At 49.8% G+C, this 12,326-nt stretch overlaps 6 protein-coding genes across 6 annotated transcripts; 3 read left to right on the forward strand and 3 right to left on the reverse strand.

The window, feature by feature from the left end:
* The first annotated feature begins 339 nt into the window (after nt 1-339).
* NECHADRAFT_67083 (uncharacterized protein) lies at nt 340-1,742 on the forward strand. Its single transcript, XM_003052442.1, has 6 exons — nt 340-528; nt 584-662; nt 710-850; nt 907-1,020; nt 1,074-1,268; nt 1,318-1,742. Exons 1-6 carry the CDS (start codon nt 370-372, stop codon nt 1,611-1,613), a joined length of 984 nt encoding a protein of 327 aa, XP_003052488.1. The 5' UTR covers nt 340-369; the 3' UTR covers nt 1,614-1,742.
* Nucleotides 1,743-1,811: 69 nt separating this feature from the next.
* NECHADRAFT_77509 (uncharacterized protein) lies at nt 1,812-3,199 on the reverse strand (the record flags this gene model as incomplete). The annotated part of the gene is made up of 8 exons (XM_003052916.1): nt 1,812-1,837; nt 1,893-1,938; nt 1,987-2,066; nt 2,124-2,340; nt 2,393-2,494; nt 2,540-2,668; nt 2,730-3,100; nt 3,151-3,199. 8 exons carry the CDS (start codon nt 3,197-3,199, stop codon nt 1,812-1,814), a joined length of 1,020 nt encoding a protein of 339 aa, XP_003052962.1.
* A 2,262-nt stretch (nt 3,200-5,461) lies between these two features.
* NECHADRAFT_77510 (uncharacterized protein) lies at nt 5,462-6,697 on the forward strand (the record flags this gene model as incomplete). Its single annotated transcript, XM_003052443.1, has 2 exons — nt 5,462-6,230; nt 6,327-6,697. 2 exons carry the CDS (start codon nt 5,462-5,464, stop codon nt 6,695-6,697), a joined length of 1,140 nt encoding a protein of 379 aa, XP_003052489.1.
* A 279-nt stretch (nt 6,698-6,976) lies between these two features.
* On the reverse strand, nt 6,977-7,435 carry NECHADRAFT_77511 (uncharacterized protein; the record flags this gene model as incomplete). Its single annotated transcript, XM_003052917.1, has 1 exon — nt 6,977-7,435. The coding sequence occupies one exon, from the start codon at nt 7,433-7,435 to the stop codon at nt 6,977-6,979; it is 459 nt and encodes a 152-aa protein (XP_003052963.1).
* Nucleotides 7,436-8,668: 1,233 nt separating this feature from the next.
* Nucleotides 8,669-9,454, forward strand: NECHADRAFT_91693 (uncharacterized protein; the record flags this gene model as incomplete). Its single annotated transcript, XM_003052444.1, has 3 exons — nt 8,669-9,120; nt 9,234-9,240; nt 9,275-9,454. The coding sequence occupies 3 exons, from the start codon at nt 8,669-8,671 to the stop codon at nt 9,452-9,454; spliced, it is 639 nt and encodes a 212-aa protein (XP_003052490.1).
* A 189-nt stretch (nt 9,455-9,643) lies between these two features.
* On the reverse strand, nt 9,644-11,362 carry NECHADRAFT_77513 (uncharacterized protein; the record flags this gene model as incomplete). The annotated part of the gene is made up of 3 exons (XM_003052918.1): nt 9,644-9,690; nt 9,822-10,326; nt 10,376-11,362. The coding sequence occupies 3 exons, from the start codon at nt 11,360-11,362 to the stop codon at nt 9,644-9,646; spliced, it is 1,539 nt and encodes a 512-aa protein (XP_003052964.1).
* Between the last annotated feature and the right edge of the window lie 964 nt (nt 11,363-12,326).

Here is a 12,326-nt window from a genome sequence, read left to right on the forward strand (position 1 = left end):
GTTAACGCAAGCTGCTTACATGTGGATCACGTCGTATCGCAGCCACCAGTAAAGAACGTCATAGTGCTCCAAAGTTCACACTGGAAGCATGGAAACCCCTCTTTCATCTTGTATAGAGTTATTAGTTTCCCATAGTAAAGTCCATTTTTTGTTTATGTCTTTATGATTCAAACCCCATCATGACGGCCGTACTCGGACTTAATGGCGGATTTAGCATGCACGCCGACTAACACATCGCTACGTCACGCCATCCATTCCGGCTGTGAACAAATCGCGATCCGAGAGATATATAAACTCGACGACATCATGACATGAGTAGCTTTCTCTCAACTGTCTCTACTTCATACAATCTCTTCAATCTCAATCAAAATGGTCAAGACACTCCCCTTTGCTGACATCACTGTCAATTCCCCTGGCTTCGGAGCCATGGGTCTCAGCTTTGGTCTGGGAAGCAACTTGACTCTTGAACAGGCCGAGCCTGTTCTCCTCAAGGCTATTGAGCTGGGCTGCACTTTCTGGGACACTGCTGTATGTCTCGACCTCAAAAGGTTTCTTTGCTATGATCGCTCATACCGCATGACAGGTCGTGTACCAAGCTGGTGTCAATGAGAAGCTCCTCGGAGATTTCGTCAGGAAGCACAACGTTCGGGACAAGGTCTTTAGTAAGTTATAGCTCATAACTTCTATCACCATCACTAACAAAAGACAGTCGCTTCCAAGTGCGGATTTGACGTCTTTGGCGACGGCAGCGTCACCAATTCTGCGTCCCACATCAAGACCTACATTGAGGGCACCATCGAGCGTCTTGGTTTCGCCCCTGACTTGTACTATCTTCACCGCATTGACCCCAGTAAGTAACCATTCAGTCAACTATGCAGGCGAAACATGGTCTCTAACCCAGCACAGACACCCCCCTTGAAGAGTCCATCACTGCTCTCGATGAGATTCGCAAGCAAGGAAAGACCAAGTACATTGGCCTGTCTGAGAGTTCCCCCGCAACTCTCCGAAAGGCCAACTCCAGTGAGTACCAGTGCTCTTCGTTCTAGGCGGAATCGACTAATGTCTTCCCACAGTCGCCAAGATCGATGCCATTCAGGCCGAGTACTCTGCGTTTGAGACTCTTCACGAGACTGACGGCCTCATCGACACCGCACGAGAACTTGGTATAGCCTATGTCGCATACAGCCCCCTTGGCCACGGTTGGCTGGTTGATGACTTTCCCTACAAGACCCCTGATGATTTTGCACCTGACGATTTCCGTCGCAAGTGTGAGTTTCTCATATCACAGATTAAGACAATGGCTAATACCGAGTTTAGCACCTAAATTCCAGGGTGACAACTTTTACCAGAACAAGGCCATCGTGGAGGAGATTAAGAAAATCGCCGTCCGAAAGGGCGTTACACTCACTCAGATTGCCCTGGCGTGGGTTGCCGCTCAGGGTTTCATCGCCATCCCAGGCACCACAAAGGCCACTCGTCTAGAACAGAACTGGGCTTCTAGGGATGTTGAACTGACTGATGAAGACAAGGCAGAGTTGAGACGCATCATTGATTCTACAAAGCCACACGGCAACAGATATGGTCCGGCTCATCAGGCCATGGTCGGCCATTAAGATAGGACTCTGAGGAAGAATGGATATATGTAGTCAGTATATAGTATTGTCAAGCATACTTGAAGCAGGCTTGAAGATTGCCTAGCTAAATATGTGCCACAATATCAAGGTGTAATCTCTGATCCATCTACAACTCGGTTCCCTGGCTTTGATGATGATTACTTCTATACCTTTTGAGAGGCCACTAGCGGCTCTGTATCAAGCAGGAACAGGAACCTCGGGCACTAAGGTCATGATTAGATATGAACGTTGGTTTCTCAGATTCAGCAGGGGACTTACAGGCATCGATTGTGCTCCCGTTCCTGATTTGGCTCATTTGAACGCCCTAGTATCTGTTAGCTAGCTCTTCCCGCCTAAAGCTTGAATAGCATACCAGTGTAATGTATCCGAAAACACCCTTCGTATAGTCCTTGCCATCAAGCGGCTCCGTGTCAAGGAGGGTCATAGCACCGGCTAAGAATAAACGTGGTCAGGTGTCGCACGCATTAAACGCAGGGAAAGAGTGCCTACTAGCTGATTCTTGGTTGTAGATGCCATCATCTGCATTCTTCACTCGCTCAATCTCGGTGTGGCTGACGTATGGTTCCAAAGCCATCAGTTGTCTTGAAAGGAGCTCGTCGATAAAGATCTGACCCGTGCTGACGATTGAGCCATGAGCAAGAGTCCCATTGGACAGAATAGTCCAGTTGGTATGGATCTGGACGTGGATATGGATAGCTCGTTGAACCTGGTGATAATTGGTAAGAAACAGGTCCCTCAAGGGGCTATGTAGAACACACATAGAATCCAGGGACAATCGTCGTAAAGGAGGTCACTCCGTGCTTGTCGGTGGGCCACATTCCACGCAAAAAGGTTGATTCGTCAGTTGAAAGCCACTGAATCTGTCAGGGAGCTGTTGCAGAGCAATAGAATAGGGAGATTCTTACGGATAGATCTGGAAGTCCCTGGTGAAGATCAAGTGTCCCATTGTCAGTCTTTTCAGAATAGAGGTCGAGGAACTGAGTGTTGGGAGAAAGGCCTGTGAAGGAACTATAAGATCCTGTAGCATTGCAATGCTTGAGTAATTCCAATCGTCAGTCTTGGAGGTTCTGTGAATGTTGCCTTTTGCAAACTTACCCAGATGTCAACCAAGACACTATCCAAGGGGTCGCATGTGTCAACGTCAATGACACCAATTTCCAAAGACAGAGGCACACCAGGCTCATCCTCTCGGATATCTTGACGAAGAGTCTGACTTCTAGGCAGGAAATAAGGACCACGGCTCGTCTCGGGTGTAAGAATGTTGGTCCAGTCCTTGATCTTGTTGTACTTGGGTGCCTTGGCGTTGATTCTGTAGACGGTATCTCCAGAGTCTGCGTCAACGGAATCATCACGGCGTCTAAGAGCCAGACGATCTCGCTTCATCTTTGCCACCCGAGGGCCGCATCTCCTGCGGGCATCTTCATGAGCCCTGATTGATTCAGCATCGGGCTCCTTGTGAGGGTGACCTAAGGCGGTATGTGAGCAATGATTAAAAGTCTCTAGAAGGTCTTCTCACTGAAAACAGCCCCGAAGAGGAAGAAAACGAGGAAAGTGGCTTTGAACATTTCGATTTCAAGTCGTAACAAGCTGTGTCACTCTGACTGTCATTGGAGAATCGGAAATCACTCATCATTCACTACTCGGCTTTTATACCTACGAGCATCATCAAAACTTCCACAAAACTCACACAAGTGGGATATCCCACCAGACAAAAATTCCCTGACTAATTTTGATTCACCGCATGAGTTGAGTGCCTCTTCCAAGGCCATGGAAGATTCAAGTTGAGCATGTAGCTCCACGAACGTACATGAAGATCAACAAAAATGGCTCCGGCATTATGGAAATACGGATCAACACCATATAAAAAGGAAATTTACAAGAAACAAGCTTAAAAAAAGAGGCTCGGAGGATTAGGATATACGGAAATACGGTATATTGATGCGAGACATGCATGACGGCACGGGCCTTGCATGCAGTAGATCGTGATGCGACGACGACTGAAAGATGAGGTTTTACAAAAAAGAAAGAGTTTTCTTGACCAGTGGGAGATGAAGTGTTTGTAAGCGTCATATCTGTCGGTTGAATGCTTAACCGCGTTGTGTGATAGGGTTGCTGTTGTGAAGTAGGAAGAGATGTGGTGTGCTCTCTACAGTCCGCGTGTGTGTCCACTCACTCTGTTGCTGCTGCTAATTAACGCCAATGCCCCATGAAGCGATCCAAGGAAACGTCCTGACATGATTTCAGCCCCGAGTTGGCCTGGTTGCGAGTGTGGCGCATAAGACAGGGATTTTCACTCTTGAGGGACGACCGGGTGACAAGCCAAAGCACGGTCAAGCTGATCAAGACACTTCAGCATGGAGTCAAAATAGAAAGAGAGAGGAGCGCCTCGTTGCCAAAATTGCGTCATTGCACTCAGAATCCCTCGAAATGTTCCTTTACACTATTCTCTGCTGGGGCCAGAATATGATTTGAACGTGAGCCGCCCGGCCGATCCTGTTGAATGGTGCCCGAATCCCCTCCCCTGGCTTCGTCATTCCATCCCTCTCTGCTTATTGCCAAGAGTTCCAAGGCAAGATAAAGTGGTAAAAAGGGGTCAAAGAGGCCATTAAAAATGTGGCTTTCATCTTTGAGAACTATCATACAGTATTGGAGTCCGCTTAAGCACTCCTCTTCATCTTTGAGTGCTTCCTTGACACGGGCCCTAATCTATCGCAGATGTGGATGGTCGCCTTCACGCACTTTTACCGACAAAAGTTGCCTCCGTGCACGTTGCTTGGATTCGTCACGCTCTGAAGTGAGCTTGCGAGGTTGCCAAGAGTGACAATCGTGTCTGAGTGCTCGGCCTGGGTAGGCCTATGCAGCTAGCCTGCAGAGCTGCCAGGTTGAAATCCGGCAGGGGGCCTTTCAGCCCTCCGGCAGTTAGAGCTTGTCGCCGCGGTTGACGTGTCGTGAAGAGCTGCTGAAAGATGCAGCTGGCCGCGGTCCTTTTCGGCAAGGGTTACCTCCAAGGCTTTCGCGTGTGGCTTGAGTGACCTGCGGTATTCCTCTCCAGAGTTCTGGTACTTGCGCTGCTCAAAGGCCTCTTGTGCGATCTTGGCTATGCTCGGGAGGAACTACCAGTAAACAGCCAGGATCAAGTGTTACTACGAGCAGGTACCGTGCTTAGATGCTGGGAGTCGAAAACTGGGAGAGGCAGGGTTTCCAGGAGGTTCCAAGGGCTATTTGCGGCAAAGACAGAGTAGCCACATAATCCAAACGGATTTAGTTCAAGGTGAGATGGACGGAGAAACATGAAGCACGTTTGTCATTGTTGAAACCGAGCTGCAGTGGATAGATCATATAACTGCCGTATTGACTCAACAGACGGCAGGAGGTCTTCTAGCTGATTGGCTATAGCACGGAGGGTTACCGCGAATTACAACGCCAGATGTACCTCTACCCGACTGTATTAATTTATTGAGCCGATGTGGCTGCCGGGTCCAGACTGCTCAAGCGGTACCCCAAGACCAACTGTCTGGAAACTGTGTCAATGCGTCAGCCTTTTTCTCCTTCTTTTTTCCTTTTCAGCGGCCTTGCTTCAATTGGAAGCCCCGGAGGAGCATCCATCCGTCAAAGAGATGAATCATTGAGGCGCGTGCTCAATCAGCCTCTCCCAACATGCTGCAAACAAAGAACCCCCTCTTCTCTTTTCCCACTTCACCAAGAGTCTTGGGGAGCCAGCATCTCAAAATTCAAAGTTAATAATTTACAGACCATTTATTACAATTCTAAACGTAACTACTTGCCCAAGTTTTAAATTGTCAGAAACTTCCTTTCTTTGCAGAACCATGTCGTCCCTTCAGAGAGAAGAGTCTTCGAGCGTTTTGGGAGCTTCCGCCCCCCCCACCCCCAACTCAGCTTCCAGCGCTGCTTCGACTGGGGTGTCTCCAGGTTCCATCAATACAACGCTAACGACAAAAGTAATAACAAGAACAGAAACCAACAACGCGACAGCGACAGGGAGCAGTACGGGAGTATCAAGCGCGATCAGCGCCGGGATCGGGGCAGGAACGGGGATCGCGGTCGCCGGCCTGATACTGCTTGTGGTCGCAGCTGCTGTCTTCTTCCGCCGGCGTAGACGACGAGATCCCAATCCTGCACCACCTACAACAATCGCCGAGACGAGCTCCAGTGCGCCGCTTGCATTATCGCCAGAAGTGCGGCCCAAACCCACTGGACTCGCTGCGCTCCCAAAACATTGCCGATTGAATGGGACAGACGACAGTGTGGTCCGAGGGCAACTCTTCAAGTTGGGCCAGTTCATCAAAAATCACGCCGAGAGCGGCGACTACCATCGAGATACCATTCCGGCGAGACCAGACACTCTCCACGAATCTCTGTGCCAGCTCCAGTTGAGCGAGGGCACCCGTCATACAATTGTGAGATTATCGATTGATCCGAACACCCGTCACATCGGCATCCGTCATTTACTGGCGCTTGTGATATTTTCGAACCTCGACACTCACTCGGTCGGCCCTCTTTCTCTCCTGCCGCCGGCTCTGAAGGAATTGTTCAAGTCGCTACCCAAGGCTTCCAGCGAGAGCCAGAACCCTCTTGGTAACTACACCTCTCTACCCTCATACATCTTCTTGCCCTGACTCTGAGTGCCCGACCCAGTTGAACCGGCTCTCGTGGTCTGGAATCGGCTTACAGCATTTCTCATGCATAATAACCCCAAAAGCAAAAAACCTTTGCCGCTACTACCGAGCGTGGAATCCCAAGTCAAGGCACTTGTCACTCTACTCCAGAGATTTTTAGTACATTTCACCCGCACAGATGACGATGGCTCCCCTATCGCCGTTCAACAGACTCGCCTCGAAAATGCCATTACCAGCTGTGTCAAGTTTGATTACCACATCTTTTCGGACCCGTATGACTGGAAGTTTACATTCCCACAAGAGAAAGGGGAAGTGCTTGTTATGCCAGGTCTAGAAAAACTTCGCGACGATATGGGAGAGCTACATGATCCACCAAAGGTGGTTTCATCTGCCGAGTTTGTCACTGTCCATCTCACAGAGGACTAAGGACTATCCTCTCGTGAAAAGCCCAACTGAGGTATTCGCAAAGCTGGACCTGGTGCCCCTTTTTGGGATACTACCTAATACTACCATATGTAGACGTGTTCTGGACAGGAAGGGCACAAAGTAACAAGAATGTAAGCTTTCTTTTGATCTCAATCTAAGCACTATCACCTTGACCAAGCGACCACTGCTCTTGATGGCGCAGAGCAAACAACCCCCCCTTTCCTCCAGTTTTCAGCCATGTTTCAACTAAGCCCGCGAGTTCATAGTCGGAAATTCGCATCAACCCTCATCGTAAGGTTCAGTAAAAGGTACTGTGTTGTAGGGTCGGGGGGCGAATAGGTCGAAAGAAGCAGGCTTTTTGTTTTTGACCATATCCTGCACCTGTCGAAGATGGTCCTGCACTTTGCCATTGTTCTCTTCCATCACTCGCTGTAACTGTTCATAATCCTTCCATTTCTTTGATATGGTACCTTTTCTCCACCAGCGAGAGGCACTCTTCACTCTCTGCTTATCGACAAGTTCTTTCGCCCTCTCCAAGGTGACCAAGCTCTGGTCCACGGTGTTCCGAATGTTGTCATAAATGTCGCTGTGCATTAAGACGTCATCACGGTTCTCGCGGAAGAGTTCATATAGATCGGACACATTGATCTTATAGACGTCAATTTCTCTCAGAGCGTCTTCAATTCTGCGTTGAAAGGCCGGGTCCGAACGCTGGGTCATATTCGGAAAGCAATACATGGTGACCTTTGGAGAGATGGGTAAACTGTACTGGCCCTCTCGTACAAGCAATATCTGACTGATGGGTGTTTTGAATCAGCGGGTTGTCAATATTCCAGGGTGGGGAAGGGATGGCGGCAGTTGTTAGCGTAGTTTTGGGTGTAAGGTTTGCTTTCGCAGTTGTTGGTGGTTGAAGTGTTAATGTTGTGTGAGAGAAAACGTTTGTATTCGTGGTTGAGGATCCTGATCTTGAGGGGATGGACTCAAGGCTATTTATCTCTAGCTGTGAACCATTCTAACAGCTTCTATCTATTTTTATTTCTTTTCTTTATTTATTTAAATAAATTTGTCTTTTTTCCTATTTCAAGCACCTCCGTCTTGTTCTGCCTTTGTGATGTTGTTCCCCTTTGTGGGGTGTTCACGTTCGGGCGCATCACTTGATTCAACGCCGGATCCTTCAATAATGCATGCGGTGCTTTGCTCCGCCCGTGCAACGGTCAGTTGGCAGCCCGTGCATATTCCAAACAGGAGAGTGCAAAGAAAGAAGGACGGGGGAGCTCAAAGGATCCCTGGCTGAGTGGCTGGGTCCGGCGACTCAGACTAATTCCCATCTACCTAGGTACCTTCGGCACAGGCCCCATCTTTTGGAATGCACAGAGACATCCGACGGGTACCAGACAGGGACCTGAGACAATAATAGTCAGGATACTCAAGCCGTCAGCAGAAATAAGTAGTGCTGTCGCCGTCGGACGGCTGACCTGCTGGATGCCTTCACGTAGTCAAACGTACTGGGTCTTCACTTGCACTAGTCCAACCTGAGTCTAGTTGAGCTGTCAAACTCTTGGTAGTGTGGAGGCGGGGGCGCCCTTCTCGGCTAGATCGATTTGTGTTGAGGAAACGGAACAGGAAGTCAAAGGCTCCAAGAAGCGGTGGAGGATGGGCTTCCGAGCAACCCAACAGAAACAACACAGCCGTATGAGAAGACAGAATAGCCACACCACAGCCGCCTCCCGTTTGATGCGGCTCTTGACAGGGCCACGGCTAAGCGCCTTCCTACATCCGATTGGATCATGGCGGACAGTCGGCTCAGGCGACTTGCAACCCATGCGAAGGTGATAAAGCAGCACACTGCCCTTCCACCAGCAGCCCGGCCTTCTTGAGCAAAACTTCACAGAGGCCATTTCTTGCTCGGCCCTCATCTTCCTACCCTTTTTTCAACTATCAGTTATTCGGACGTGGTATCCATCCGTAACGATGGTCAAGGAGTATTTCCTCGCCCCAAACTTTTCTACGGGAGCGCCCCCGAAAGGGCCCATCTATCTTGGCTCCATCTTGCGCAACATTTCTGAGTTCGAGCCTCTCAATCAGACAGTCTGCACAATCCCTGAAACTCAACTCTACCCGGTCGACCAAAAGACTGGATTTGAGGTCACCCTAAGCCATCTTCGTTCGACCAATTTGGGTCTCAGGGCCGGAGCCTTGGAACTGCTTGGCGTGGGTGCCAACGCTTCGATCAAATGGACTAGAGGCAGAGATACTGTGCTCTCATGCAAGCGCCTTGACACCCTCACTTTCAACCCGACCGAACCCTACATGATCGAGGCAATGAAAGACCCGGACGTCTTATCCTTCATCAGATCAGGCAGATTCAGGCGCTCCGTCTACATGGTGACTGGGCTCAAGGTTGCCAGCGGCGCGTCGTTCACGTCGAGCACCAGCAACGCTTTCACCATGGAGGCCAGTTCTAACATCGTACCCTCTGGGACACCCGTCGAGGTTGGCGCGAGAGCTGGGTATGCGGATAACACTGGGGACCGAGAGATATGGTACTGCCCAGAGGACACCATCGTCGCATTCAAGGTGAAGAAGATGTGGATAGACCGTCACGGAGAGGTCCAGTTCAAGGCCCATAACAAACATGCCGTGATGCAGAGTGCAGCGTCTTCGAGCCATGAACAAGGGTACACTCTTCACTGGGACGACGACCTCACGGTTGAGGAAATCAACGACATGTTTGACACGGGTGAGGATGGCATCTAAACACGGCGGAGAGGTCAAGTTGGTCAACCACTTCTATGTTTTGTAGCCTTGAGCTGATTAGGATATCTCAATCATGGATGCTTTAATGATGTCTTCTTTTGCTATTGTGCTCCTATTGACCTTTTACATCGGGGGTCAAACACCGTCCTTCATTGTTATTTTTCAATAACGTCTCCACCGTACACAATATCAGAGAGCGCCCCAATGAAACACGCGATGGGCATTAGAAACCAATACTATTAGCACCGTAAAACTACCTCCTTATTCATAACAACAACTGCCTCGCCCCAGGGCTCGAATAGGACTTGTCATACATCCTTCAGAGCGTGCGCAATCCAAAATTTGTCCGCATAGTAGTCCAGCCTACTAGGGCAAAGGTAGTCGTAGTTATGTCGATTAACAGAAAGCTCTTTGAAGATCGCACCCATTCCTGTCCTTCTGTGTGCCAAGTACCATGTTCTGCCGTCATTGTGCGACTCATTGAAATACTCCTCCACGAGTGTCAGGATATTTGCTGCCATGCCGGCAGCAATAGGCGTACTAAAAGACGTCCCTGAAGGCACGAATGTACCATCCCCGAGTGGCGAACGAATGGCCGTCCCCAAAGTGCTGAAATTCATAGCTTTCTCCAGGGGGCTGGGGTTAAACCCGCACGGATTCCCGTTTCCGTCCGTCGCGTGAATGGCCAGCACTGTGTCCATACGCGCGGGGAAGACCCTCGACTCGTTTGCGCCTCTGTTGGAAGCCGCGGCGAGGACGATGATGCCTTGCGCTTCTGCTTCATCGATAGCTTTCCTGGTCTCAACATTGTCCGGTAATGCGGCGGAAATATTGATGATGTCGACCTTTTCCTTTATTGCCCACTCGATCGCCTGGCTTGGTTAGCTCAACTTCTATGGGGAGGTGTGCCAGCTACCATACCTCAGCAAATTGGCCCTCGTCAGATTCCTCTAGGCCCTTGCTAACCTTTGCAATGTAAAGGTCAACGTGTGGTGCAATGTCCACAACCAATGCTGCCACTTGTGTACCATGCCAATCGTCGTCGTCGGTATCGTTCTGGTCGTCTCCAATAAATGATTTCTGGTCCTTGATTGGTGTCCCGCCCTCCAATCGCACTGCGAGGAAGTGATTCGTTTTCTTCTTCACTCCAGTGTCGAGAACAGCAACCTTGATTGGCCTTTTTTTCTTTAGTGGTTTGATCTTTTTTTCGTAAAAGGCGTAGGCCTGATCCATGAAATTCACCCCCCAACGCTGCTCGTCAGTCTCGGGCTGGGGTACAATGTTGACTTTCACATTCGAATAGTTCGGACCGCGGTCATTGCTCAAAAGCTCAGCCTTGGGTGTCTCGAAACTGTGGAACTCGCTTTCTTTCTCCCTCTCATAGACTTTGTTGACGTCGTGTCCCTCTCGAATCGTGGTTCGATGGTGAGTGTTGGTACGATCGTGGCTGACCTCCGGGTCCAACGGGACGTCAGGTCGCGAGGAAATGGGTTTTCGTAAACTCGATATCTGTTGCGCCAGGACCCTTAGTTCCTCTGCTGTCTCCGGAAGTCGTATGGGGGATTGTTTTGGTGACCTTGCTTCATTGCAAAAGTCTTGCTGGAGTGCAGATCGAGATCTTCGATGGGGAACCTCCTTCTTCAAGCGACCATCGTTGTCTTTTCCGTCAAAGTCCCAAAGAACTTTGAGAAGATAAAATGCGAACTTTGACAACGGCTCATTATTCTGGGGTAGGGATCGGGAGTTTCCCAGCTCAAGCAAGGCCAGCCTTAACTGAAAGTCGAGGTCAGCCCTGGAATTGAACAAGGCCAGGCTTTTAAGCTTGTTGCTGGTGGCAATGCTCTCGATGAGGGGTGGTATCAGCTTCATGGCTGTGTCGATGGGATTCTCATCCTCGTTGTATATCATTATGGCTGCAAAACCAGCTTGAACTGTCGCGGGGCCGAGAGGAACTCAGGGGATTGATTATCTGGGATGGGAGGAAAGGGGTAAAGCAATGCAAGATTGTCAGTCAGCCCCATTATGTTGTTAAAAATGAGAAATGTCGATTGGCCGGCTCGTCCGCAGCCTTATCCTGCAATAATACAAAGTGCAAACAGCTTAAGCACATGCCCACGCCCAGGCAAGCTAATACTAAGTTAATTAGGGCAGTAGATGAATGGCGTATCAAGGAGCCTATAGTAGCAATCAGAGAGGTCTAAAATAGCAGTCTGCAGGGATTCATTCAGTAACAGCGAAAGAGACCTGTGACAGTAGCTTGTAAGGCTGCATCACCGGCAGCCAAGGGGGCTTACCACAGGGTTACACAACTTGCAGCAGTCGTTTGCATGGTTGCCTAGAGCTCTGACAGCAGCCAAGGAGGCCCCAGGAACCACCAAACATGAGCCAGGGCGTTTCTTGAGCGGTGTACAGTTCATCCACTCCTCGCACTGCCCCAGCCGCCATTGCTCAGGGGGTCAGCAGAAGGAAACTCCCAAGTCAGACTGGACAACTCTCTCAATTACCCAAACGCAGTGAAGACAGTTTCAGTCCAACATGGCACTACAAGATCTGGAGATGCCAGACATCTCCAAGTTAGCTTCTATCTGCAGCAACCTCCTCATCGGATATGCTACCTCTTACCCAGTGCCCCCTGCGTCGCGCCAGAGCGCAGAGTGGCAACAGGATTCTTTCTCCGCATGGGAGCCTGACTTGGCCGCATTCTCTCGCTCCAACAGATCGTTCGACTACCATGAGACTCACGCCTTGGTGATGGGGCAGCTTTCCGTGCTGCGAACAAATCTGGAGTTCGGTATGCCGCCATGGTCAACCTGAGGGCAGTGTTGCACTCCAGACAAGCTAATAATGAGTTTTAGTTGCTTCACGTAATGCA

This window comes from Fusarium vanettenii (genome assembly GCF_000151355.1).
Source record: "Fusarium vanettenii 77-13-4 chromosome 3 genomic scaffold NECHAsca_2_chr3_3_0, whole genome shotgun sequence".
Lineage (NCBI taxonomy): Eukaryota > Fungi > Ascomycota > Sordariomycetes > Hypocreales > Nectriaceae > Fusarium > Fusarium vanettenii.

Bases quoted from the DNA above. Each gene is read 5' to 3' on its own strand.
- NECHADRAFT_67083 (XM_003052442.1), top strand. From the start codon at position 370: ATGGTCAAGACACTCCCCTTTGCTGACATCACTGTCAATTCCCCTGGC. The intron at 529-583 runs GTATGTCTCGAC...ACCGCATGACAG, and splicing joins GCACTTTCTGGGACACTGCT to GTCGTGTACCAAGCTGGTGT. The intron at 1,269-1,317 runs GTGAGTTTCTCA...TACCGAGTTTAG, and splicing joins TGACGATTTCCGTCGCAAGT to CACCTAAATTCCAGGGTGAC.